Source organism: Pezoporus wallicus, unplaced genomic scaffold (assembly GCF_028554395.1).
Source record: "Pezoporus wallicus isolate ANWC-B61680 ecotype Strahan unplaced genomic scaffold, APGP_CSIRO_Pwel_v1 scaffold_7107, whole genome shotgun sequence".
In the NCBI taxonomy this organism is placed as follows: Eukaryota; Metazoa; Chordata; class Aves; order Psittaciformes; family Psittacidae; genus Pezoporus; species Pezoporus wallicus.
The window spans coordinates 1,531,425-1,556,963 of NW_026642114.1; the positions used below are offsets into that span (position 1 = coordinate 1,531,425).

Below are 25,539 nucleotides of genomic sequence, written 5' to 3' on the forward strand. Positions count from 1 at the left end.
GGGGATACAAGCAAAGAATTAAATAGATGATTGTTTCGTAGACTGTGATACATTGTCTTGAGGAGAGTCAAACAAACCCACTCAATAAAAGAGGCCCATTGCCAGGGCAAAGGCAGTGGGGTTGGGCTTGGGGATGCTGGCACCTGGCTATCAAAGCTGGACAGCCAAGGCATGTGCCAAGGGAGAGGTGTGCTCATACCAGTATGGGATCACAACCTAAACTGCTTTCATTTGCACACCTACTCCTCAAAGCAGAGATCCTTCCTCTGCACATAGACTGAACTTGGAATGGCTTCTGTCCAAATGTCCTGGTGTGCCTTCCAGGTGGTGGGTCAGCCTTCACCATCACCACACCAACACTCTCCCAGCCACCCTGGAGCCCTTGATGTCACTTTGATCCCACTGCTCCTGACAGACAGCGTGGCAGCAGGGGTAAGCCCAACTGCTGCTAGTGCTACCCTCTGACAAGCATGTTTGCAGGCACACACCACCCACGGAGGGGGAGAACAGTGATGTGTCATCTTTCCCCAACAGGCTGGGAAATTAAAATGCAAACAGGATTATTTGGTATTATCTTAGCTGGGCACATTGAGAAATCATCTGGCTTTCACATTCCTGCAAAACAAGAGATGTTTTCCCCTGGCATGGCCTCACAGCGGCCTCTGCATTGCCTCTACTTAAAAAGAAAGAAATTCATCCACCCTTGGCTCAGACTTCAAGATCAGTGCCTGAGTAGACACACAGCAACAGATACTTGCAGAGCAATAGAGCATCACTTCAGGAAGGGCAAGGACAAGCCACTCTGCACATGCCTGCAGGCTCATGATACCCACACAAGACAGCAGTGGCATCACAAGGAGCAGACCAGAAATTTTGGCCACTTGGTCCTCCAGACAGCAGCTAGTACTCCCAGGGGATGAGAGCTATGAGTCTGGTTATCTATCCATGACAGTCCTAGCACTTAGCAGACACATGGGGACAGCTGGAAGTGCAGTAGACCAAAAGAAAGAACAGGTTTCATTTAAAAACCACGGACATTACGTTCACTTGAACAGTTCAGCTGAAGTGACCAAAGCCCAATAGGACCCACAACTGGATGAGCAGGCTGTCAGGCACACACTGTGATTGCCGCTGTGATTCAGCCCTGAGAGCTCCTCTTCCTGACTCAGTGCTGAAAGATCACTGTCAGAGAACTATCGGGGTCCCTGCTAGAGAGCCAGTTATGAGACACTCATGCTGCTGCTGGAGAGCTTAGAAAATGCCAGAATCCCTTTTACAGGGGATGCTTGCCCTTCTGCTCCATGAAGCCCTCACTGAGCTCGCTCGCACATCTGCGGGGGCCTTGTGGAGCACCTTGAGTCATCAATTTTAGCCACGGCTGAAATTAACAATGAAAGAGACAATTGCCATGCAGCCTTTTTTTGTTGTCTGGGGAAGCTGCACAAACCTCCATGTGACAGAAAAGCCGCACAGGGCTTTTCTGACTGGGAAATGCTGCATGCATCTCCTGAGATGCAGACCCCTGTGACACGCCATGATGTCCCAGATTTGGTCCAGATTTTGCTCCCAGATTTGACCAAGGCAGAGCGTGGGCCAATTGCTGGGTGCACTTTGATTATCTGTGGAAAGATTTTTAATTTCATCAAAATGTCTTCAGCTGTACCCGCCCCAGGGAGCATCACACCAGCCAACACGAGGCACAGACAGCCAACCAAGCATGCAAACAACCAGTCTACAGGGAGCCAGCCCCATGCCAGGCAAGCTCAATCTGCAATGGGCAGGCAAGGCAGGCAACCACTGCCTGTGCAGCAAGCAAGCAAGCTGCCTGCAAGCATCTGCTCTCACCAAATCACACTCTGCACTCTCCAGCACTGAGACCTCATGCCATGAAGTAACTCATGTTTGGAGCCAGAGCCAGGATGCTCAGGACCCAATAACCACCTCTAGAAAAGTCTCCTTCCACGAATGAAGCTATTCATGCCTCCATAAAATAGGATTTTCTTCTCCCACCCTGAGCTGGGGGTTTCAGGGAGCAAAGGTTGTCTCCTCCTGGGTGTCCAGATGGCACCACCCCCAGGAGGCCCATCTCCACTGAGAAGCAAGATGTTACTGCAGCACATGGCAGCAGGGAGCCTGGGGCTTCTACACAGCATCAGAGGAGCACTGAGAGCGCTTCTGGTGTAAAAGCGGCAGTACCTTGCACACATCTGCCACCATGACCATGGGAGCCTTATGCATGAGCATCACAGCTCTATGAAGGTGTGTGTAAGAGAAGCTGTTAGGTTGCAGCTCCCTCCTTTTATTTTTTCTAAGAGCAGTTCATCCTCATGCTCCTGGGGACCATGTCTCTCAGGACAGGGCCTGTATGAGTCACTTCCAGCCTTGCTCCTCTTTCCCCTCTGTTATGCTTTTGCTCTCCCTTCCTTTCTACACCCATCACACATTTGGTTGCACAGGGACATTTAATCCTGCATTGCAGACTATTGAGCCAGTGGCACTGAAGAAGTCAAGCCAAGCTGAGGTTTGGATTAATAGACCAAAACCCATTAAAAAAACCCACCAGCTAGTCCATCCGCCAGTTCGGAAGCCACTACTTACAACCAGCACTACTGTGTTAACACCAGGAGAACTACTGGGTCTGCCAACTGCCCAGATTGTCCCAGCAGGTCAGAGATATAGAAACTCATGGCCATTTAGTTCATCCATTGCTGAGTACACCACAGGACCCAGGTTTCTTCCAGAGCCCTAGAAATGCATATTAAAATATGGCTGTTCAAGGGAGATTTTGCTATTCCCAGGCTCTAAATGGAACCACATTTCAAATCTCTCCCCACATGCTGCAGTATCAGGCACAAAGTACAAGGATGGGTATAAAATTCCAGCTGCATATTGAAATAAATCTATATGCAGTTTTACCACTCGTCTCTCAGCTGTTCCTGTGGTCCTGCCATTATCTGTCTTGCTTCTCCGACCTCCAGGACCGAGGTGGGTTGGTGGATGCTGCCAGGAAATGACCCTGTTCAGAGTAAAACCTTTCTCTGAGGGTGCAGGGGGGCTGCTGGAGCAAATGGTGAGGAACAAGGGAGCTGAGCAGGAGGAAGATGCCAAAGAGGATCCCCCTTGGTGACCCTGGCAAAAAGAAGCCCTTCCTCCTTCTTGCAACATATCCTGGCAGGGGCCCATGGCATCAACACTGCCATGGGAAGGTTGGTGACTTGGCCACCATCATTACTATATGGCCTCTCAGCTTTGTGGCATTAGGGCATGGCTTTGTGCTGTAGGACCAGGCAACACCAGACCCATCTATTCCAGGTACCTCATGGTAGTACCACTGCATAAAATGCCTGTCAGCCTCCACATCACAAGGATGCCAACACACTGTATCTTGGCTTCCTCTTCCAGGACACAGCCTGCAGGTGATGGGGTTCACTCTGGCATTTCTACTGTGCACATGGGAGCCCTGGCTTTGCTTTGGGCTTCTGGAGGTTATGAGGATTTACAGAGAAACATGAATTTATAGAAAAATACAAACATCAAATAAGCTCCCTCTGCCTAATCCCCTGCTTATAAAATAAAATCATAGAATCACAGAATAGTTAGGTTTGGAAAGGACCTTAAGATCTTCTAGTTCCAACCCCCTGCCATGGGCAGCGACACCTCACACTAAACCATATCACCCAAGGCTCTGTCTAACTGGGCCTTGAACACTGCCAGGGATGGAGCATTCACAACTTCCCTGGGCAACCCATTCCAGTGCCTCACCACCCTAACAGGAAAGAATTTCCTCCTTATATCCAATCTAAACTTCCCCTGTTTAAGTTTTAACCCATTACCCCTTGTCCTATCACTACAGTCCCTAATGAAGAGTCCCTCCCCAGCGTCCCTATAGCCCCCCTTCAGATACTGGAAGGTCTCCACGCAGCCTTCTCTTCTCCAGGCTGAACAGCCCCAGCTTCCTCAGCCTGTCTTCATATGGGAGGTGCTCCAGTCCCCTGATCATCCTCGTGGCCCTCCTCTGGACTTGTTCCAACAGTTCCATGTCCTTTTTATGTTGAGGACACCAGAACGGCACACAACAGTCCAAGCGAGGTCTCACGAGAGCAGAGTAGAGGGGCAGGAGCTATCAAGCTATCATGACAGGAATTTGTCAGAAACAGAGGATACAGCATTCTCCATCTGCAATATGTCTCCTTATGGCAATGCTGGCAAAATCAAACAACTTGTTCTACTACTTCAGTGAAATTCAGCCTGGGAGGTCTGTCCAGCCCTCCTGCCTCAAACTTCCCGGCTAAAATAAGTTTTTTGTTGCTAGGAGAAGAACCAGACTCGCTCCCAGCACTGCTGGAGCTTCTCCCCTGCCCCAGCCCTGCTGTGAGGGACAGCATCCTCCCAGCTTGCCCTGGCCTGCAATGCTGCACAGGGGTGGCAGAGCCATCCTCCTGCACCATGAGCCAAGGGAAAGGGCAGAATATGAAAAAAAAAGCTTATTTTCTGGCCTGATTTCAGTCAGGAGATGATTGTAGAAAATCATTTATTTGCTTCCTTCCCAGACTGAAACCTGACCTGTTCTCATGGCCAGTAATAGCATCTCCAAGTTAATTGACTGAAGTCATTTGTGTCTGAAAATATGGCTTAACCTCTTTCCCTTGATGAGACACTGGTCCAAAGGGTAAGAGCTTTGGTGGCAGTGTGGGCAGAAGCTCAGCCCCAGTAAGCACAGCTCTAGCTAAAAGCCTCCTGATCCCTACCAGATAACCTTTGCAAGTAGAGTGAAAAGGGGTTCTACAGGGGAAACTTTAAGAAACATGATTAAAGCATTTGGTCAGTGAACTCCTGGCAAGACCAGAGGAGCAATGTCCAGCCCACTAGCAATTGCTATTCTCAACCCTATGATCTTGTGCTTCAGTTTCCCCACCTGCAAGGATCAGACTCAAGGACAGTGAAAACTTGTCCTGGCCAAAGGACAGACCCATCTCTGCAGTGACTGGCTGCAACTCCCCTGTGAAAAAAGCAGGGAGACTAACTCAGCCCCATCGCCACTGTTTAAGAAGTGGCTTGTAGGCCACAGCCAGGGACTGTAGCATCTCCACCCTCACAGCTGGGAACGGGCATTCAAGCTTAGAGCCCTCTGGCAGAGCACCCCATGGGAAGCCTGGGGGCACATTCAGTACCAGCAGCTCTTTCTCGCAAGCCTTGATGTGCCACGCATGCATTGGCTGAAGGTGTGCGTGCATGCAGCAAGTACAAACAACAAGGCCTGGGAACAGCTAATCCCAGCAGGGGCTGCAGATTTTATCTGTAAAATCTCCTGCTACAGCCTCCTTGCTTCGGTTGAATGTTTTGAAGGGATCTTTCCAGCATGAGGGGTGTGATGGAGCTAGAGATTCAGAGGGCAGCAACAGCTTTACAGCCAGAGGCGAGTAAGTAGTTGTAGAATAAGCCTGTGCTGGTTGTTATTGTTGTGCAGCAGCCAGAGTCAGCGGCTAACCCCAGCTTTGAGCCAGCCATCTCTATCACCCTTTTCCTCAGGCAGGCATGCTAAGGGAGTGCACACAAAGGAGAAGCAAGTCTAGCAAAGGCTGCCTGCTGTGGCTGAGATGACTTTCCAGCCATTAGCTACAGTCACCAGAGCATATCTCTAAAGTTCTTCCTAGGGCAAGGATCACTAAATCAAGAGCAATGCAGGAGAGGGGAAAAACAACAAAGGAAATTAGGCAGGTCAGCCTCCTTTTGTCATGCAGATAGTGGTGGGCTGCGTCTGGAACTCTGGGTGAGTGCGGCCAAACAAGCTGCAGAGGTCCTTCCACCTGCCAGCTGCTGGGCTTTCCAGTGCCCAGGGAGGCTTTCCTGCCAGGATGCTCCTGGGATATGATGCGGAGGAAGGCCAGCCTTGCTCAGAAATGTCCCGTTGGGTATGTTTAAACACCCACCAGCTTCTCACAGACAGCGGGAAGAAGCCGATTGTGACAAGCATCAAATCTCTGTCGCTAGTACAGGCTGAAAATCCACTTGAGGAGTTAATGCAGGGAAAAAAGAGGCTAAGACAAGAACAGAGTGGCGGCACATGTGACTGATTATCCCATCTGCCTGTTTCTCTGTCAGCCATGGGTCTTCATCCCCGCCAACACTGCTGAGAAGTTGCAGGCACAGAAGAGCAAGCTGGTTCTCTGAAGCACCAGTCTGCTAAACTCAGTGTGGGAAGATGCCCCTCTTCTCAAACCAGCACCAGGTGAAGCAGAGATTTGCCAATACTCATTACAGAAATGTCCCCTACCAACAAAGGAGCAGGTGGCCATGGGTGGTTTCTCTGCCTGCCTTGCACCTTCCATTGCTCTTCTTCCCTGCAGCCTGGCCTTGTGGATCATCTTCCACCCCTAAGTGATCACTGAGACCTACGGACAAAGATGTTTGTCCTCGGATCCATGCTGCGACATGCGTGGCTGGAGACAGCAGGCATCTGGGGATGTGGGGACCACAGGAGAGCCTCTGTTCCCAGGACTGGTGTGGATACCCTGAGCTGTGGGTAGCAGGCTGGCTGTGACCTGAGGCTGTGTCCTTGAGAGAATGCAAGGATTCATGGCCTATCCCACTGTCCCCCCATCTCCATTGCACCCCCTCTTCTTTCACTTCTGCTGCAGAAAGCAGCTGTAGCTATTCCTGCTTGGAGGTGTAAGACAAGGCTGTGCCAAGGGGCAGGGGAGGCTTTGCTAATTCACAGCTCCTTCGCACAGCTCACACTGGTTTCCTAATGCAATCCTAGCTGCTAAAAGAGGTGAGACTTGCTGATACAGCACAACGTCACATGCTGGAGGAAGCATGGAACAAGCTAAGACAGGTCCTTAAAAAATTATGGCTGTGTAAATGAAGCCCCTCCTTTGATCAGGGAGAAAATATTAGCAATGAAATAAGGCCATCTGCAAGCCCCTGTCAACACTTCAGAGGCCAAGGCAATGAGGCAGCTGGAAGCTGTGGCTCTGGCTGAAGGTTCTGCATCCTCCGTGCTTCACCTAGAAGTCCCAGAGGTGTGACACTGAGGCCCAAAGCCTGTGTATTTGCCCAGATACCATAGGATTAAACTCTGCTGGGAGGTATAACCCTTGGAATCATTTCCTTCTTCTGCTCCTCCCCTTTAGGAAAGGTAAAAACTCCACATCATTTTTGATGCAGATGTGTGAAAATCAATCTGAAAATCACATCATCTATGGCAGATTGCTCCATAAATTGAATGACTGGGTCCCAGGGGAGCACGTGTGGGAGGGAGAGAGAGTGTCTAGGTTAGGCCTGGCTTTAGCAAACAACTGCACATCTTTTTCCTTATTCCTTCTCCCTTGCACCCCAAGCAGCACTCATGCCTCTGCTGAAGTCTGCTGGAGCAGCCTGCCACGTCTGTCACATCTATGCCCTTGTCCCTGTAGCCGCTTGCTTGTACACTGGACCACTGAGGAGACATCCAGTGCTCAGCTCTGCGTCAGCTTTGAGTTGAGCATTTTGGGTGATTCTGGCTGCAGCTCACCTCTCATGGGTTTCCAACTGCTGAACCAGACCTCCCAGCACCCAACTGCCCATTGCCAGGGGCACCTGGAGAGCCCTGCTTTGGTGAGAGAAAGATACCAGCTGGGGAAGGGGAGCAATTAGTACTTTCTGCATTTATTTAAAAGGCAGAATCGTGTTGATTTGTTGGTTGGGTTTTTTCTTTTTTTTATATATATTTTTATTTCATTATCAACACAACAGCAAAGAAATAGCAAAGGCAAATGAACAGTGGGCTTTTTCCCACTCTGTGGCATTTAACCAAGAGATGGCGTGGTGGGTACCAAGACAAGCCCAGCCCACTGGCGAGGCAGGGGTGAGACTGGCCATGCCCATCCCTTGCTCTCTGCTGCCTGTAAAGCCAAAAGTGACACAACGCAGCTCCCAGAAATCTCCTGGGAGACAGTGTTTGCCAGCTTGCCCTTCTGTGCACTAGAAGGGGGCAGTTTCCAGGGTAGTCCATGGCATTTCACCTGCTTGCATGGGGTCTGGCAAAAACAGCCACTGCAGATGTGCAGCACTACAGCACCAAGTGAGGAAGGTCAGTGTCAAGAAACATAAATAAATGAGAAGAATAAAAAGTAAGGTGGCTGAGCCAGGCCAGGCTGTTCAAGCCCTTCAGGGAGGACAACCCTCATGAGCACGTCCCACTTCCCTGGGGAGCCATGCTGGTGCTGGAAAGAAGCTTCAGTTGCATGTGCTTGCTCGTGGATGGGGGATGCTCACCCGTGGGGGGATGCTTGCCTGAGGAACTACCGATGCTGACAGCCCATGAGCCAACGACGCCACGTGGCTCCCAGCATGAGTAAGCACCAGCCCCACTTCAGAGCCCCCACACATGCTTGGCACCAGGAGAGCGCACTTCTGAGTATCGCTGGAGGAATGAAAGGGAAGGGGAGATGAAAGCCACCCTCAGCATCTCCTCTCTGAGCTATCAGCTGTCTTCTCAGAGGGAGCAACCCCCTGCCTGCCAGCTTAGCCTTGTGCATACAGATTTTCAACACCTTGTTGGGTCTGGAAAAAGGAAGAAAAAATGTTTCATTCTTTCGAGTTTCCTAGTCTCACCCTCTTGTCCCTTCCACCACCAGGGGCTTGGGTTTGACTCCAACATAGAATCATGGAATAATAGCAAGGTTTGGGTTGGAAGGGACCTTAAAGATCAGAGTTCCAACTCCTCTGCTACAGGCAGGGACACCTTCCACTAGACCAGGTTGCTCAAAGCCCCATCCAGCCTGGCCTTGAACATTGCCAGGGATGGGGCAGCCACAGCTTCTCTGGGCAACCTGTTCCAGCCCCTCACCACCCTCACAATAAAGAACTTTTTCCTAATGTCTAATTTAAATTTCCCCGCTGTCAGTTTAAAGCCATTCCCCTTTGACTTTTCAATACATGCCCTTGCAACCCCCCAGGGTTGCACAATTGCTGGCATCCTGCCTTAAAAAGAATTTGGGGAGTCCTTACTGAAGAGCCAGTGCCCACAGAGTTGTGGATGCACCCAGCACCATGTGTCTTCATTTGGCTTTGCAGGGGGCAGTAGGAGGAAAGCAGAGCAGAGATAGAAAGAAAAAGTCTGATGAGGCCTGTTCCTGGGAAGGGTCTCTTTCCAGGAAGAAGATCCAAGTAACAGGGTGATGATTTGCAGCAGTCCCAGAAAAAAGAACTGTTCCTATCCCCCCTGGTACCTGGATGCAAGACAAGATGAGCACAACACTTGCTGTGATGCCAGTAACTGCAGGCAGTGACTGCTTCTATGACCCTGGAGATTTCCGGGCAGCTCCACTGGGATTTAGGGCTAGAAGGGTCCTGGAGCATCCATGGGCAAGGTGAGGGGAACAAACACAGGACAAGTTTTGGTGCTTCTGGTGGCCCCATCCCCCATAGTGTCCCAAGCCTTGCGAGCACTTCTGCCAGCCGCACACCAGCATCATCTGTTCCTGGGGTACTTTTGTTCCCAATTTATCCCCTGTCTCCTGGAGCTATTATAAGCAGGTACATCTGCATTGCCATTGTTATTCAGATGATGTACAGATAATTTTAACCTTTCTGTTCCATTTGTCAAGGGGCTTTTTTTAGCCAACACGCCTGCCAGGCAGAGTGCTGGCTCTCCGACAACGAAGGCTCCCTGTTTAGCAGCACCAGTTTCCCTTGCTATGATAAAGCTCTGCCTTATCTGCATTGCACTGGGTATAGTTAGCATGGCCCCAGATACATGTGCGATTTGGGGGAAGGTGACAGAAGAGGTTAAGCATTCAGCTTGCCACATCCATTGCTCATCCTGGCACGAGCCTCGCAGGCAGAGCTCCATGGCATGTCCATTAGAGACTTGCCACACTCAGTCTCAATTTCAAAGCTTTTGGGGCAGTTCATACTTAAGACACTCACTTCAAAAAATGTTAATACAGGTCTTCTGGCCCTCACAGGAGGAGAAATTCTTCTCCTTAAACTGCTTTCAGTGGCAGTGCAGAGCCCTCAGTGATGAAGAAGGCATCACCTTCTTCAGAAGGCTTTCCCCACAGCCAGGGATGCAGATCACTTATTCAGCTATAAAATGGGAACGTGCTTCACAGGCTGAAAAAATGCTGGGCTTTGTCTCCAGCCCCTGGTTGTCCCTATATCCATTGCCTGGCCAAGGGCCCTCAAAGCTGGGCCATCTCCTGGGTAATGTTCTTATGGAACTGTACACTTCCCACCAAAAACATGCTTTCTAGCACTTTGTGAGCCAAAGAGTTGAAAACCACACCTGACAGCATCTGGGAAATAAAAGAAAAGATCCACAAAGTGAAGAGCAACAAAAAGCCAGTTCCTATAGGTCATAACAGTTGGGTTTGCTTCTTGGTGGCACCATGCAGAGAGGGGCAGCAGCACATGGGAGACACACAGCATAAGCTTAGCTCAAAGTGGTTCAGATGAGCAGAGCAATTGTCTTCATCCTTCCCTGAGCTCTTCTTGGCACAGCACCCTCCCACCACCGGGAAGGAAAAGGAAGAGTGCTGTTGGAAAGCTATAAAATATCCCTGTCACCCATGCTCAGCCTGCAGACTGCCATAGGCTGCTGACTCACCTCTGACTGCTGGAGAACTTTTTGTACTTTAAACAGCTCTGCAAAAAAAGAAATATAAGACCTGACTTCAGCATCTTTGCTTGACAACTCACCAGTGAGCTTTGGACCAGGGAACAGAATCTGAATCCACTTGACGTCTTCCAGGCGCAGGTGTGGAGGAGGTATCCAAGCTATTTAAACCCCTCAAAGACGCAGATCCCACAGGTTTTCCAAGCCCTGGGTTTACAGGCTGGTGCTCCCCCTTGCATTTCTCCAGCAATACAATGCCACCACAATGCTCTTGGCTTCACCATGCCAGTTTGCTGCGGTGCTGCTGCTAACAACTCCTCAGGCTCCTTTCCCCAGTCCCCTTGGTCCCCCCAGACCCCTGGTCCTCCCCAGCTGGCATGTCTGGAAGCAGCCAGGCATGAGCCACAGCTTCCCCAGGGAGACAACCCTTCCCAAACTTGCTCCCTACCTCTCCTACAGCCCCCTACCCTGTTTGGGGACCATAGGGATGCCAGGGCAGCACTGGTAAGGGACAGTCCTCATGCTCATGCTGGGGAACACCCCATCCCACGTGATGGGGCTGAACAGCGCAAGATGTGTGCCGTCTCATCCCTGCCATGGAGGCCTTTGGCAAGAGTCCAGCATCTCACCAGTGGTCCCCACCAGTGTAGGGCAGTGACAACAAGGTGGAGTCTGCAGCAGTTCTTTACAACAAGGTTTTATTTTTCTTTCATTTTGACAAAAAACATCGAAGTTGTACACTGCCATCAGTCAGTTCGGTTCCCTGTTTGGGTCCGAACGAGCATGTTATGTTACAACACCCACCCCAGTGCCTGGGGTATGAAGGCAGAGAATTTCCTTGTCACCCACCCTCCCTTGGCCACAGGAGCCACCAGTCCCACATGTGGGAGGCTCTGTCCTTTGAGGCCTCACAGGACAGGAGGATGGTGCTGGGACAGCCAGCCTGGAGGGGACAGCAAGGTTTCATGCTCCAGTGCTGCCTTATCTCTCTGTACACCTTCTGCTACCCTCCCAGGAGCTTTGCAGGGCTTCGATCCCAGCACCAAACTGGGAACTAGTTGCATGCAACTGGTGAATTCCTGCCTGGGCAGCAGCTTGTCCTGTGCAAGCACATGCTGAAACATGTCCCCCTCCCTCTCTCATTCTCCTTCCCGTGGTCAAACACGGCCAGCAGCCACCGTCAGTGACTGCAGTGGCAGATCCCTGATGTCCAGGAGGTGAGAGAGATGTGCAAAAAGCCAGACAAGAGATCGTACAGCAGCAAAGTGAGTCCAGTGTCTTGCTGCAATGGGGCCTCAGGTCTGTTTTTCCTTCCCCCTTAGTGTAGTCTTTTCCATAGTTCTCCTGGGGGTTGTTTTTGGTTTCAGAGACATGCTTTGGAGGTGCCACCTTGTCCCCTGGGTCATTGCCTGCAGTCCTGCTGCTGGAGCGGGACCACCAGCTATTGCGAGACAGACAGGATCAGCCCATTTTTGGGTGCCCAAGGGACAAAAAGAGGCTGTTTTGCTTCATACAGTTTCTGTGCATTAGTAAAACACAGGGCTTACATGCCAAAAAGCTCAGGTTTGGACACCACAGCCCACTGCCACATGTGGGTGCATGCCGCAGGGCTCTGCTCCATCCCATACCAGCACTACACTGCAGAGCATTGCCACACACTGGGGCCAAAGAAAGAAAAACACCCAAAGCTTGAAAACTGCCTGAAACGTGCCCACCCTTCAAGAGCATCCCTCCCTCCCACCCAACAGGCACAGACACAAAAAGCCGTCTCCTCTACTCCCTGCAGGCTGTTACTCAGAGCCTGGCTATTGTCAGACACCTTTCTGAATTTAGAAGCAGCACCTATGTTTAGAGCATATACAGCATCGCCTGCCCTGGCCTGCAGCACCACTGCACCCCTGGCCCCAAGACCTATGTGGTCCCATGCTGCCCGTCAGGACTGACTCCCCCAAACTCCAGCACAGGGAGCAATGCTCCAGCAGCTTCAGTTTGAAGCCACAAACTGTTCATGGATGGCTGGAGGTGGAGTGGTGATGCTCAGAAGAGGACAGGCGATGCCCATGACATCAGCCAGCACCAGGTACCTTCCCAGCAGCTGCATGGGGCACAGCTTACCCCCTTGCACTGAGATGGGAGATGCTGAAGCTGAGACAGAGCAATGGAAAAACTTCCTGGGGAATTTTTTGATCCTTTGGCAGTTGGAAATGTCTGTTTAGGAAGCACATGGAGAGCAGGGAGAACAGAAGTGCCACCAACCAGCAGGGACCAATCAAGGGAGTAGGAGATTTTGCCCCGTAAGCGAGATCTGCTCCTCGGGTGTGCAGAGGGCAGCTTGACCACTAGAAAGAGGGGGTTTGGTCCATGACCGACCCCAGGAGCTGCCAGTCTTTGGAGCTGGTGGGATTTGCTTCTGACAAGCAGAGCTCCTCTGGGGGAGCTCACAAAGTGATCAGGGCAGGGACTGATCTGCACATACGGGAGCAGAGCAGTTTGTGCTCAGAGCAACTTTCAGTCAGGAAAAGACATGGGTTAGTTATCCAGGACCAAAGCTAAGTCTGTCTAAAGCTTTGCTTAGGGCTGGAGCAGCCCCAAAGACACCGACCACAACAACCTGCAGCAGCGCAAAGCCATGGGCAGGAGGAAGGGTAGGACGAGAGCTGCCCCACCTCCCCCTGCCCAACATCCCATCTCCATGCACATGGCCATGCCTGGTCCAACTACACCAACCAGACCCTCAGCCCACAGAGCAAGCCCTTTCCTGAGGCTCCAAAGGCATAGCACCCTCCAGCTCCACAGGACCACACTTGGGCTGATGACGAACACAACTCACAGCAGAAACATGCCAGTGATTGCCAGGGTGAGCCACCCGTTACCACAAGGTGACCATCATCTCTCCAGGCTGGCAGCCAAAGCATCACACCCACAGCCAAGGGTGCACATGGATCATTAGAGCTGACAGCACATAATTACCAGGTTAACTAATGACAAATGCTGGAAGGTGGCCCTGTACTGCATTTTCAGTATTTTCAGTAGAAGAGAGCCAGCCTGCTCACCCCCGTAGACCACACTCCTCTCCCAAAGCCCCACTGACTCTCAGACACCCACCTGCCCACCATGCCAGGGCCGTAGGGTTTGCAAACGCAGCCAACCCCATGGCAGGCCCCTCTGAAGGGGTTGCCAGGCACTGGGAGCAGACAGGGACCATGGCTGCAGGGGAAACTGAGTCAGAGGATGTGCTAAAGCCAGGTTACTCTGCCAGTACAGAGCTTAGGATACAGACAAGCACACACAACATCTTCCCTCACCAGCAGACGTGAGTATCTTCTTTTCCTGGGAAAACACAGCAAAGAGGTTTGCCATCACCCCCTTGGATACTCTGGTGCCAAGTGAGCCATACCCCCAGGGACAGCCCTGTCCTTTCCCCTTGGGCAGCCCACTCCTGCAGACACTGTTTGGTACAGCCAGCAGTAGAGCTGCCGAAAGACCCCTCACCATGGCCACGTCTGACAGACAAAATGTAACTCCCACCACTGGAAACATCTGGGACGTGGTGAGGAGAGGAAGGCAATGTTCCCAATGCTCTGCAACAGAGACGGGTGCACAGCAGCACCCATGGGTAGGCTTGGTCCTGCCACCAACAGAGTGTGGGAAGTAAAAACCCCAAGGGACTCCCCAACATTTTCAGATGACTAAAACAAATCCATGTATGTGTATATCTTTATATATACAGTATATAAATATATATACACACACATACTCTATATACACACACAGGCACACCTAGAGTTCTCCATATATAAATAAATATATGTCGGTGGGAGACAGGATACATTCGGCAGCACTGAGGCCCCTTGCCCTGCTCCCGCCTGCTCCAGCACAAACCAGGTGGGTTCCCTTTTGCCTGCCACGTCCCTGGCAGGCAGAGCCACTCTAGTCTGCCTGGTGCACCCCAAATCCTCAGCCCTTGCACCCCTCTATCACACTCTGCCCCTTTTCCAGGTTGGAAGAAACCCCTGGGAGGGAAATTCAAAGCCACAGCAGCATGAGCCCAAGCAACAGAGCAAAGGGGGCTCCTGGTACGCCCCTGTTGGGACTCTCCAGCCTCCAGGAGCAGAAAACCATCCGGTCAAGCCTTCCCAGGGGTCCTGCTCGGGGCAGGGAGTGGGGCTGCAGCTGGGGGGAATCTCATGTTCCCCTGAGAATGCGCACCCGACTGGGTCACTCTGCTGCCCATCAAATGTTTCTCTGTGCAGAAAAAAAAAGTGATAGTAATAAATGAAAGTCGACAGATTTTAATTTTTTTTTTGCACAAAGACTTTTTTTTTTCCTCTTCTTTTCCCCCCTCCATTCCGGTCGGCTTGGTTTTCTCCTTTTCCCCTGCATTTGGTTTTGGTTTTGTTTCATTCCCAGGCGTGGCAAAGAGCATGCATTGGAGAGGGGCAGGGCAGTGGTGGGAAGGGGGAGAGCTGAGATGGGGCGGGGGCAGCTTCTAGCACTTGTCATCTTCCTCGGTGTCGCTGAGCACATCGATGCTGGCCCCGCACATCATGCCTTGCCCTGCCCCTCGCCTCCGCCGCCGGTAGTGCCCGTTGGGCATCTGCCAGCTGTGCCGCAGCGGCGGGGCTGAGCCGATGGTGTTGGAACGGCCGAGGCTGGTGGCGACGGCCGCCTCGAAGGTGAGCGTCTCCTCCTCACCGCAGTCTGAGGCATGTGAGTCGTCATGCAGGGCCAGATAGGGCTCAGAGATGTAGCGCTGTGGGGTGGACTGTCGGCTCTGCTTCCCCATTGGGGAACTGGAAGACTCGGTCAGGCAGGCGGTGTTGGGCTCCAGGGTAGAGGAGAGGAGTGGAGACCCTCCCTCGCTCTCCTCAGCGGGTGGTGAGGCGTCTCCGGTGTGCCGCAGCATGGAGGCATAGGAGAGGAGGGGACGCGGCTTGGGGGGCACCGGTGGGAGCTGGCGGCGGCCTCGCCGAGGGGTGCTGGTGTCCGAGATGGAGGGGATGGAGCTTTCGCTCAAAGACCCCATTCCCTGCAATGCACCAAGACACACTGGGGAATACAGGTGTGACAAGCAGCACCGTGCACCCAGTCTGCCCACCACTCAGCCTGGGGTCTCCAGAGCATCCTCCAGCTTGAATGAGGCCCAACTGAACCTTTGTCTGCCCCATCCTGGCCTCAGAATCTGCTCCAGGGACAAGGATGGTATCTGCGTTTGTGGCCAAAAGTAGTAAGTACCCACAAACCTGCTGCAGCAAGAGCTAACAGCTCACCAGCTGCTGGTCTCTAAAGGCAAGATCTCCATGGTTTCAAGCACATTCAAGCACTGGCATCTCCAAGTTTCTGTAGCTGGGACACCTTGACCTTGGTAGGGAGCGGATGCCACAGTGATGAGATCAGTGTGGAGATTCACCCCTTTTCACAAATGCTCTGCAGTGTGCCCAAGAAGCCCCAACCTGCTCAGATTACAGGAATGTGGAGCTGCCACCACAGGGAGGAGCGATGGTGCAAAGCTCCCAGAGTTGGGGCTTATCTTCCTGGTTTTGGCAAGGAGCTTTTTCTACCTCTCCCTTTGTGCTTAGGAAGGGTGTTTGTCACCCACCTGCCTGCTGGGTGTCTGCGACCTGCCCTCGCTGGGTGACCGGGACTCACGCCGCCGCTCTGGTGACTCATCTTGTGCCTGGGGACTCCTCTCCTCAGAATTGCAGCGGGAGATGTCAGGGGACAGCAAGTGCTTGCGCTCTTTGGATCGTCCCCTCTCCCTGCCACCTGAGCGATGCCCATCGGACCGGTGGCCTGCAGGACATCTCTGTCAGTCCCCACTGTCCCCTCCCCTGGAGTAGGGGATGCTTAGCTGGGGATTTGTTTGGCACTGATGTGGGATGGGACCACCCACCCTTGCTCACCTGAGTCAGTGTTGAGACGTCGGGCAGAGAGCTGGAGTGAGGAGTGGTAGCTGCGCCGGCGGGACTTGTAGGTGTTGTCGCTGCTGCGCTCCATGGAGAACTCATCCAACCAGGAGCTGTTGGTGCGCTTGTCCCGGATAGTGGAAAACGATCGCCGCATCGAGCTGGTGTCTGTCACCACCTGCAAGCAACCCCAGCCCACCGGGAGAGGGGGTTAGTGCCAGGCAGAGCTGTGGGGGGATAGCAGCCAAGCAATTACCAGTTCATTCACCATCACTGGCACACCAGCCTCCAGGATGGGGAGATCTGGGGTGAGGGGAGCAGCATAAATCAGGAGTGGGAGGAAAGTGGGATTTAGCCTTCATGCTCATGGGCTTCCCTTCCCCAGCTGGCTTGGAATCATGCTCCACAAGCAAAGCCAGTGACTACCATTCAAGCCAAGGCACTGTGTGCTGGGGGAAGAGCAGCAGCATCCCACCCGAGATGTGGGGACATGAAGAGTACCAAACCATCACCCCCAGGCTGTCTCAGCATCCGTCCCCACCTTGAAATCAGGATCAAGCAGAGTGAACAGAGACATTGAAGAAGAAACAATTGACAGAGGGGATCCTCCAGTGCCCCTCACTTTGTCCTTATTTTCCCAGCTGCTGACACTTTCCCAGACCCTGCCCTGGTCCTCCTTTATTCCTGCATCCCCATCTCCTTCCCCTGCAGTCATTCCCTCTCTCCCCACTCACAGTGTTTTTTTTCTTTTCCTTTTCCCTTTATCCTTTCCTTTCCTGTTTCCTTTCTCCTTTCCTTTCCCTCTCCCATACTTCTTCTTTCTACCTTCTTCTCTCCTTCTAGCTTGTGTTCTCACATGTTTTGTGGAAGGCATCACCTTCTTTTTTATGGTCCTTTGCTTAATTCTAGTGGCTTTTTGCCTTTGCAGTCTCGGACTGTTCTCCCTGTCTCCTCTCCTTGCATTGTAACATTTCTTGCTCCCATTCTCTCCTTCTGATCATCTCCCCCTTGCTGAATGGGGAGAATAAAGCCCACAAGACAAAGCCTCCCTTTCTCTTTATGCCCCTGCCAAAGTGCCACAACATGTCACACTGGCACTGACACCAGGACCATTTGCTTGCACCACCGCCTCTGTGAGAAAGCAGACCCAGAGACTTCACAGCAAAACCAAACCTCATGTAAGTGCCCGTGTCTCAGTGGAGGCTTGAGTACAAAACAGAACAACAGAGAAACCAGGCAGACAAACGAGGTGAGATGTGGCCTGGCTTCCCCTGGACAGATGGAGAAGCGTGTGTGGTGGGACAATGGGAGACAAAGGAAAAGGAGTTTCATGACCTGGGAGATCATCTGACAGCCAGGCTGGGACTTCTTGAACCTCAGCCAGTGCCCGGGGCTGAAGAAAAGGAGTGGTGTCCCACTGCAGGGAGACCCTGAAACCTCGCTCCACCATGGACCTCCCACATGAGCCAGGAGATCGATTCCACTGGCTGCTCTCTGTCAGTGTCCCCCATGTAAAGAGGTATGTGCAGCACCCCAGAGAGGGGGAGATGCTTCAATACTGGGGTGCTGGAGAAGCTGTGGGGCTCGAGGGACTTGCTCAGCGCAGAGAGAAGCCCCAGTGTTACCTGGTAGGCTTTGCTTGGACCCAGCACCCATGGGGGCTTTGCTTGGTTTTACCTGGGGATCCACAGTGAGACGAGGCATGGAGGAGGCCCTCCCAGAGACAGCATGGTCCTGAGTGTCCACGGGAAGGTAGCTGCCACGGTTAGAGGGCTGCACTCTTTGAAACTCCCTAACCTCTGGCTCCTGGAAATAAACACACAGCCAAGCTCTTGGGATGGGATTGCAGCAGGGCAGTGTGCTGCTTCTGCCCTGTTCACAGGGGGCAGCCCTACTCACTCAATGGGAGGCAGAATTTAAGTGGGCCAGAAAGGGAGTCCAAAACACATTGTCCATCATGTCACCACTGAAAAATAATCTGTTCACAATCCATTGCAGATGAGCATAAATGTGGTGCTTCAGGCTTGCCTAATGGCCAATTCATCTTGCACCTCTTCAGTGGCAGTGGAAACCCTGCCTGGATCTGGTGACGCTCTGCCTGGGCTTTAACTCCTTCTCCTTTTACTGGAAGGGAATGAACATGTGGGATTTTCTCTCTGACCTTGCTTTAAAGGCTTTCTGTCCATATCCTTATTAAAAGGAAGCATGCCACCCATGGCACCTTTGCATTTTGGTTAATTCCCAGAGTAAGGGACAATTTTGTACGTGGTAAGGTGTCAAGGAGAAGGGTAGGGAGTGATTTTACGGGGAAAGGGGAGTCTCATCTGCCACCACCCCAGTTGCAGGATGATGAAGTGGTCAGGGCAGCTGGGGACGCCCTCCTGCATGGTATGCAACTCATACAGAGTACTACAGACCCCAGGGACATGGGCCGGGCTGGAAATACACAGTGGTACAACACTGCATCTGACACGTGTCAGGGTGGTGCACGAATGCACACACACAGACATGGAGAGATATATATAGATATGTATGTATATACACACACACAGACAGACACTGCTGCTGCTGGCCAGCATGTGTGTGAGGCTGGAGGGTGCGTGCTCCCATCAGAGACAGTTTGACAGCTCGGTTTGGAATAGGGGACACCAGCACTGACAACAAAATGAACATGAATCCAAAAACATTAGATACCATCACTCAGCATGGGGTAGGGATAACCCACTGAAATGAGCACTCAGTGGTAAAAAGAGTAGCCTGTGAAGAGAAGGATATTTTACTGCAGGACACTGGACCCTCATCATAGCTCTCGCCCCAAAAGCACTTTCCACAACCTGGCCCACTGGCCAGGGCTGGTCCAAGGATGGCTAGGGGACACCCAGGGACATTTGTCCCCTGACTTGATGCATGTGTGTCTCAGCAGCTACCATCCCTCCACTGTACTTGCTGCTACAGGGGCAGGGAGTAGCATTTCACCACTGTGCTGGCAGCCCCACACTTCCCAGTGCCCACCAGCATCCCTGTTAGGACCAAAGCTGAGCCCCCGCCAGTCAGTGCGTAACTTTACCAAAGACTGGTGCTCCTGGAACTGCCCGTGGGCTGGATCCATGCATGCCAGCTGGAAGATCTCCTGTGGTGAGAGTGGGCTCAGTGAGGGGAACCCGCTTCTGCCACTCCTGCAAAGACAGTCCAGCTTCAGAGAGGCCACAAGCCAAGCACTGGATTGCTTCTCCAGTGGCTCAGAGCTTGGGAGCTGCTACCCCTAGGCTGTTGAAACCCCCAGGACAAACACCATGTTCCTCTGAAGTTATGAAGTGGTGCCCAGACAGGAGAGGACACCAGTGCCCAGGTCTCAGCAGCAGCAGAGACATCCCAAGAGCAGTGTCAGCAACTCCCACCATCTCATTCCCACCAGCCAGGTTACTGGGACCCCCACCAACTCTGCACCACCCAAGGACCCTCTGCTCAACTGCTCTCAAGGTTTAGGTCCATCCCAGACCCTCCTAAGTAAGAGAGCTTTCATTTAGTGCTGGCATGGTCCTGCAAGAACAGCATCCATGCAGATACCTTGCCATGCCCCTTAGCTGCCTCCACTGCTATTGGTGATGCTGACACACACCAGCTACCTATAGTCCCGCAAAAGCTTTGTGCTGTGAATTTTCTGCCCTAGAATGGCAATACTCACAGGCCAGAGAGAGTGTCTTGCTGAAGGTAAGGCAGAGCCTTCGCATTCGAGATGATTTCCTGCGGCAAGGAGGATGGCTCCATGCGCTGGAACATGGGAGCATTTTTCTGTATTAAAGAAAGGAAGAAACTCAACCTGTAGGAAATGCAGTTGAACATCCAGTGCTTTGTCAACCAAGCCCCCAAGGCTTAGGAGTGTGACAGCATGCTCATGTTCACAGCCAGGACCAAGGATGCACATACACATGCCTTGTAGTCACCAAATCCCAACCTGTACCACCATCTTCATCCTTCAGCTGCATCCCATGCAGCTGGCTGCACATTTGGTAGGAAGCAGTGAGGATGCTCTGAACATCCCTGTTCTGCCTACCATGTGCCCTTACTGAGCCTCACCTGCTCTTCCAGCTGCTGCCGCTGCTTCTTCGCTTTGCTCTGCTTATAGTAATCCATGATCATCATGGCTGCATATATTTTGCCAACAGTCAGGTCAGAGGCTGAGAGCACAAGAGGAAACAAAGTGGGGACACTTGTGTCTTAACAGAAACAGCAAATCTGAAGGCACCAGAGTGGATCTCAGGAAAAGCCCTGCTGTGGGACACCCTGGTGACCCTTAAACTCTACTCATCACTCCAAAAAAGAGAGAGCTGAACACCCAGACACTCCTCATGGAGACAAAATGGATTGAGATGGCTTGAAAACATCATCATAAACCACCAAGACATATATCCTCGTCACATTATCAAATGTAACAGAGCAAGTGATGCTCCAGAGACTATTTACAGGAGACTGGGTTTGGCAGGGTATTTTTCAAAGAGGGTTCCCAAGCAGCCAGGCAGAGCAAGGCAGAAGCCAGCCTGTAGCAACACAAACCCTTTCCCCACTTGGAAAGAAGTTGCTGCAGGCATGATAGGAACTTGACAGCAATGACAGCCTCCCCCCCCCCTCCCCCCCCCAAGAGACTCACTTTTTGGCATGGGTACCAACAGGTCAAGCATCTTCTGGGACAGGTGAGGCCAAATGGTCAGGATCTCCTTTTGAAGCTCAGAGTCTAACTGCTGCCAATCTGCACCACCTTGAACAGCGGGGGGAAAAATGACCCATGTACATCAAGACCTGGCACCAGGGTTCAACTAAAATCACCCCTTTCCCATCCTGAAGTGAGGTTCACAAGCAGGAAACGGCTCTGGGATGAAAGGGCAGTCTTGCATCAACGAGCCTGGTCTCCTGCTCTCACAGGGAAACTTTCCAACCATCTCTTCTGTATGTGCCTCCATCTCCCCATCCTCTGCCCTCCCACTCAAAGCTGCCATCTTCAAGCTTGCCTTGGGTCCATCTCTGCACCTCCAATCCTACTCCAGCCCACACACACCTGCTGCTGCCCCACTTTCTCTTTTCTGGTGAGTGGATCATGTGCTGGTGAAAGAGCAGCTCTATTTGGTTGAAATCCTTAAATACTCCGTGATGCTGTGCAAGCAGAGCTTTCTGGCCAGTGGTGAAGAGGTTTGCTGAGCTTTAGAAGAACTCAAAGGGAGCTGTCAACACATGTCAAATGGAGACACCTAAGCCCAGGGCAACTCAGCCAAGCTGTAGGAGACCCAGGTTCAAATCTCTGCTTTATTTAGAGGGACGTAAGGAGCTGTCTGATCACTGGGCTTTTGACGATATATTGCCCTGGGTTGGGTTTTCTTCCAAAAGCAGAGCTGTTGAAAACAGGGGATGTTTTCTTGATAATGGCATGTTTCTGCAGAAAGTTTTTCATCTGATGAATCAGAGTGTTTCCAGCAACAACAACAAAGCAGGTGCTATCTTCCTTGAGAGAGAGATTTCTGTTCCCCACAGCTTTAGCAAGTCAAGCACATGTGATCTTTTCCCTGCTTGGTTTGGTTTTATACATGGGGAGGAAGGGAATTCTCTCTCTCCTCTATTACACAGTTTGAACATCAAGCCGTTTCTGTTCTCCAGAAGAAGTTTCTAGTGGAAAAATGGCCACCTCTTCCCAAAAGGAATAAATTTGTTTGTTTGTTTTAATAGAAAGCAGCAGAAATTTGCCTGTTCAAGGTAATCACTTCCATCCACTTGCCAGGCTCTAGGTGGCCAACCCCAATTTGGCTGTGATGTCTTCAGCTTGCCCAAAGGATGAGTGATGGTCACTCTGAAAACCTGCTGTCTCTGACCCCTCTCTACCCCACTGACCTCACCTTTGGCAATTTTGATGTCCAAGGCTGTGCGTATCAGCGCCATCAAGGTGGAGGTAAAATGGACTGTCATGTCCTCAGCCACGGGCATGTTCATCATCACCAGTCTCTGCGCAAGAGAGAGAAGAAAACAGCGGACGGAAAACAATATCGAAAAACACATCGACCAGGCTGGAGGAAAAGAAATTAAACGTTAAACAAAAGGGGAAAAAAAAATAAAAAATAAAAAGCAACAAAGAGTGTCAAAACAGCACAGCCAAAAAAGAAGGGCAAGGATCGTCCCGCCACCCCCCTGGCTCCTTCCACCCCAGGACACCGGCTCACTGCCTTCCAGGGCTCCTCCTGCACCCCTGGAACGGCCCCTGAGACCCCTCCCCACAGCACCAGGGCTGCCATGGCACTTCCCGGCACTTTGGGAAGACACGTCTGATCCATCAGGGATGCAGCAGTGGGAGATGCTCGGGAAAGGGAGAGGGGGCTCAGGTTTCCGTTCCCCGGGTGGTTTGGCTTTCCAGCTCTCAACCCTTCCCACCTTGGGCAGGTGAGAGGAGGGTCCCTAACCCTCAGGGACTTCAGATTGGCTGGAATCCTCTAGCATGCTACATCCTGGCGCTCCCTTTTTGCGTCTTTCAGAGATGAAGTTTGCCAGCACATGCACAGGGTCCAAATTATTCAAGGATGGGGAAGGGAAGGAGGGGTAGGAAAAGTGCAGAAGGAAAGAGAGAAGGGCAACCAGGGCAGGTTAGACACGCCATGCTCCTTCCCCACCCTGGGCAGGCGGGGTGCAAACTGAAGTGACCAGATCCACTTTCCAGAGAGTATATTTTGCTTTGTGAATACCTTGGGTCAACCCTTCCCTGCCCATTCCTTTTCACTCAGCTTCTCATGTCCTTTTCCTGCCTTCAAGCCTCCCTTTTTCTCCTGGGAAAGTGTGATGGTGGATGTATGCATGTGTGAACATGTGGGAGCTGGAGAGAGTGGCAGAGTGTTTGTAAGTGTGCAGAAATCCCCCCTTCGTTGAAAGGGCTGCAGGAAACAGCCCATGACCAAGAAAAACTTCAGTTTGCTCCAGACCTGGGAAACACATGGTCCTGTAGCTCTGGGTCTTGTCCTAGCAGCTGCTACCCTCAGCAAAGCCACACAGCTCCCACCCCATGTCCTTCAGGGCTTCCCGTGCTCCTGCTCCATGCCTATGCAGCTGGGAGCACGCTGTGCCAGTGCCATAAGCTGACCGCCAACCTCTAGTTCAAGAGGAACAAGGGGTAAAACTCAGAGACACCTTTTGAAGACACCTGGCTTTGCCTTGCACAAGTCATTCTTGGGGTAGGCTATACTTATGTGCTTGGCTCCTTATGCACTAAAGAGCTGCTCCTACAGGATATGCCCTTGCTGCTCACCTGCTTCCCATCTCCATATGCTTTAGCCCTGTTTCTGCACTGGCTGGAACAAGGATGGTTCCAAGCCTAGGCAAAGAGCTTGGGTCAATGAGCTTCTGAAGACATTTCACTCCTAACTGTGCTATGGGGTTGTTCTTCACCACATCTTCTCCAACCCTCCCACTTCCACACTATTGCTGATCCTGCCACTCCTCTTCCACCCCAGAGCTCCCCAGGCTTGCAACTGACCACAGCAGTGTCACATGTGTGGGCAATGGAGACCAGCCAGCATGGCCAGGACTCTTCTGAGGACACCAGGCTCCCCAGGAGTGAGCTAAACACATGTTGGATACCCCAAATGCTTCCCCAGCTCCCCCCGCCCCCAGCTCCCTTGAGCCCCAGCTCCTCCTTGGCTCTAGCCCACATAGAAGGAAGGGTTGATCTACCTTATAGGCCACTTTGGAAGGACATCTCTTGCCGAGGCCTAGCGGTGGTGACATAAGAGTCAGCATTTCATACATCTCAGTGTAATGGATTCGGCCACTGCTCATGGAGGGGGTAGGGGAGGGAGGGAGATGCAGAGAGAGAGGAGGCATTCCCAGAGAGCAGGAAAACATACAAACAAAAATAGTACAGGAAAACAGGAGAGAAAAAAAACAAACGGACAAACAGGAGAAGAACAGGAAACCTGTTAATCAAGGCAAATCATACATGACAGACTGTCCTGATGTGGATTTATAGCACTGCTCACACAGACCCAGGAATGCTGGCAGAAAGCAACTCACCCCTCTCCTCTCTGCTGCTGGCCTCAAGCGCCTGTCTCGCTAGCAGTCTGGGGGCCCTTCTCTGGTCTCAACCCCTTTCCTAAAGCCCTCCAGCAGCCCCCAACTTGTCCCACAGGTTCCAGGGCTGTGTGCGAGTGGTATAAATCAGATACACGGCACTCAAGCCATGGGTTATTTGAGATAATGGTGGTCTGCACCACAGTGCTCTGTGGCCTCCGTAGTGTCTTCCCTCCTGGGGGGCCTGGGTATTGCTTTGCATTGCCACCTAACCCATAGCTGGAAGGCTGTGTATCCCCAGCTCGTAAGGTCTATGCAATTGGGAGGCAGCATCTTGCATAGAAGGCAGTGGGCCAGGGTCACTTGTCCAAGGAAGATGCCCAGTTGCTTCCGTCTGGCTCTGCGGATGGACCACTTTCCCACCATGCACCAGTGCAAAAGGCATGCTGAATTGGCTGAAAAAACAAAACTGGGAGGAAAAGTTGTACATGCCATGCTCCCGCCCTGGCTCTCTCCCACATGCGGCTGCAAGTTCCACCAGGTTGGAGTTTAAAGAGTCTCAGCAGAGGCAGCTGTTTGGGCCTTCCAACATTGGTGTTCATTTGGGTTTCCCAAGGGAGGCAGCTAGGATGGACCCCCACCTCATGCTCCTCTGCTCTATAAGGTCCTGCCTAGGACTGCTGCGGTGAGGAACTCTGCCAAAATGGGCCACCTGATGATGCCTTGAGCCCTCTGCCAGGCTTGTTTTCCTCTCTCTGCACATCCAGGAGGCTGCTCAAGTACCATCTCCCAGGGATCCTGGGCTCGGCCACCTCTTCTTTCCCCTGCACCAGGCTTCTGTCCTGCACTGCAATGCTCAACATTGTTAATGGGCAAGGGCAACCTCACAACCGCAAAGGCATCAACCCTTGGAGCTGTGCTGTGAGGATGCTTCTGAAGAGGAACCCATTTCATCTGGGGTGGCTGCTAAAAAATTAGGCACTCCCCATGGGATCT

General features: G+C 52.1%; 1 protein-coding gene across 11 annotated transcripts in view; it reads right to left on the reverse strand.

Moving 5' to 3' along the window:
- Positions 1–11,281: 11,281 nt before the first annotated feature.
- The window catches only part of CACNA1E (calcium voltage-gated channel subunit alpha1 E), a 139,060-nt gene continuing 124,802 nt past the window's right edge, over positions 11,282–25,539 (reverse strand). For 6 of the 11 annotated variants that reach the window (XM_057427219.1, XM_057427216.1, XM_057427221.1 and 3 more), the window contains 9 exons: positions 22,389–22,494; positions 21,155–21,262; positions 20,584–20,684; positions 20,192–20,298; positions 19,574–19,682; positions 18,184–18,312; positions 16,504–16,684; positions 16,200–16,393; positions 11,282–15,629 (listed from right to left, as the gene is read on the reverse strand). In XM_057427219.1, coding sequence (XP_057283202.1) covers positions 15,090–15,629; positions 16,200–16,393; positions 16,504–16,684; positions 18,184–18,312; positions 19,574–19,682; positions 20,192–20,298; positions 20,584–20,684; positions 21,155–21,262; positions 22,389–22,494 — 1,575 coding nt within the window. In that variant the 3' untranslated portion in view covers positions 11,282–15,089. Of the gene's footprint in view, positions 15,630–16,199; positions 16,394–16,503; positions 16,685–18,183; positions 18,313–19,573; positions 19,683–20,191; positions 20,299–20,583; positions 20,685–21,154; positions 21,263–22,388; positions 22,495–24,207; positions 24,305–25,539 lie in introns of all 11 variants that reach the window. The other 5 variants (XM_057427225.1, XM_057427223.1, XM_057427220.1 and 2 more) reach the window with 2 other exon arrangements.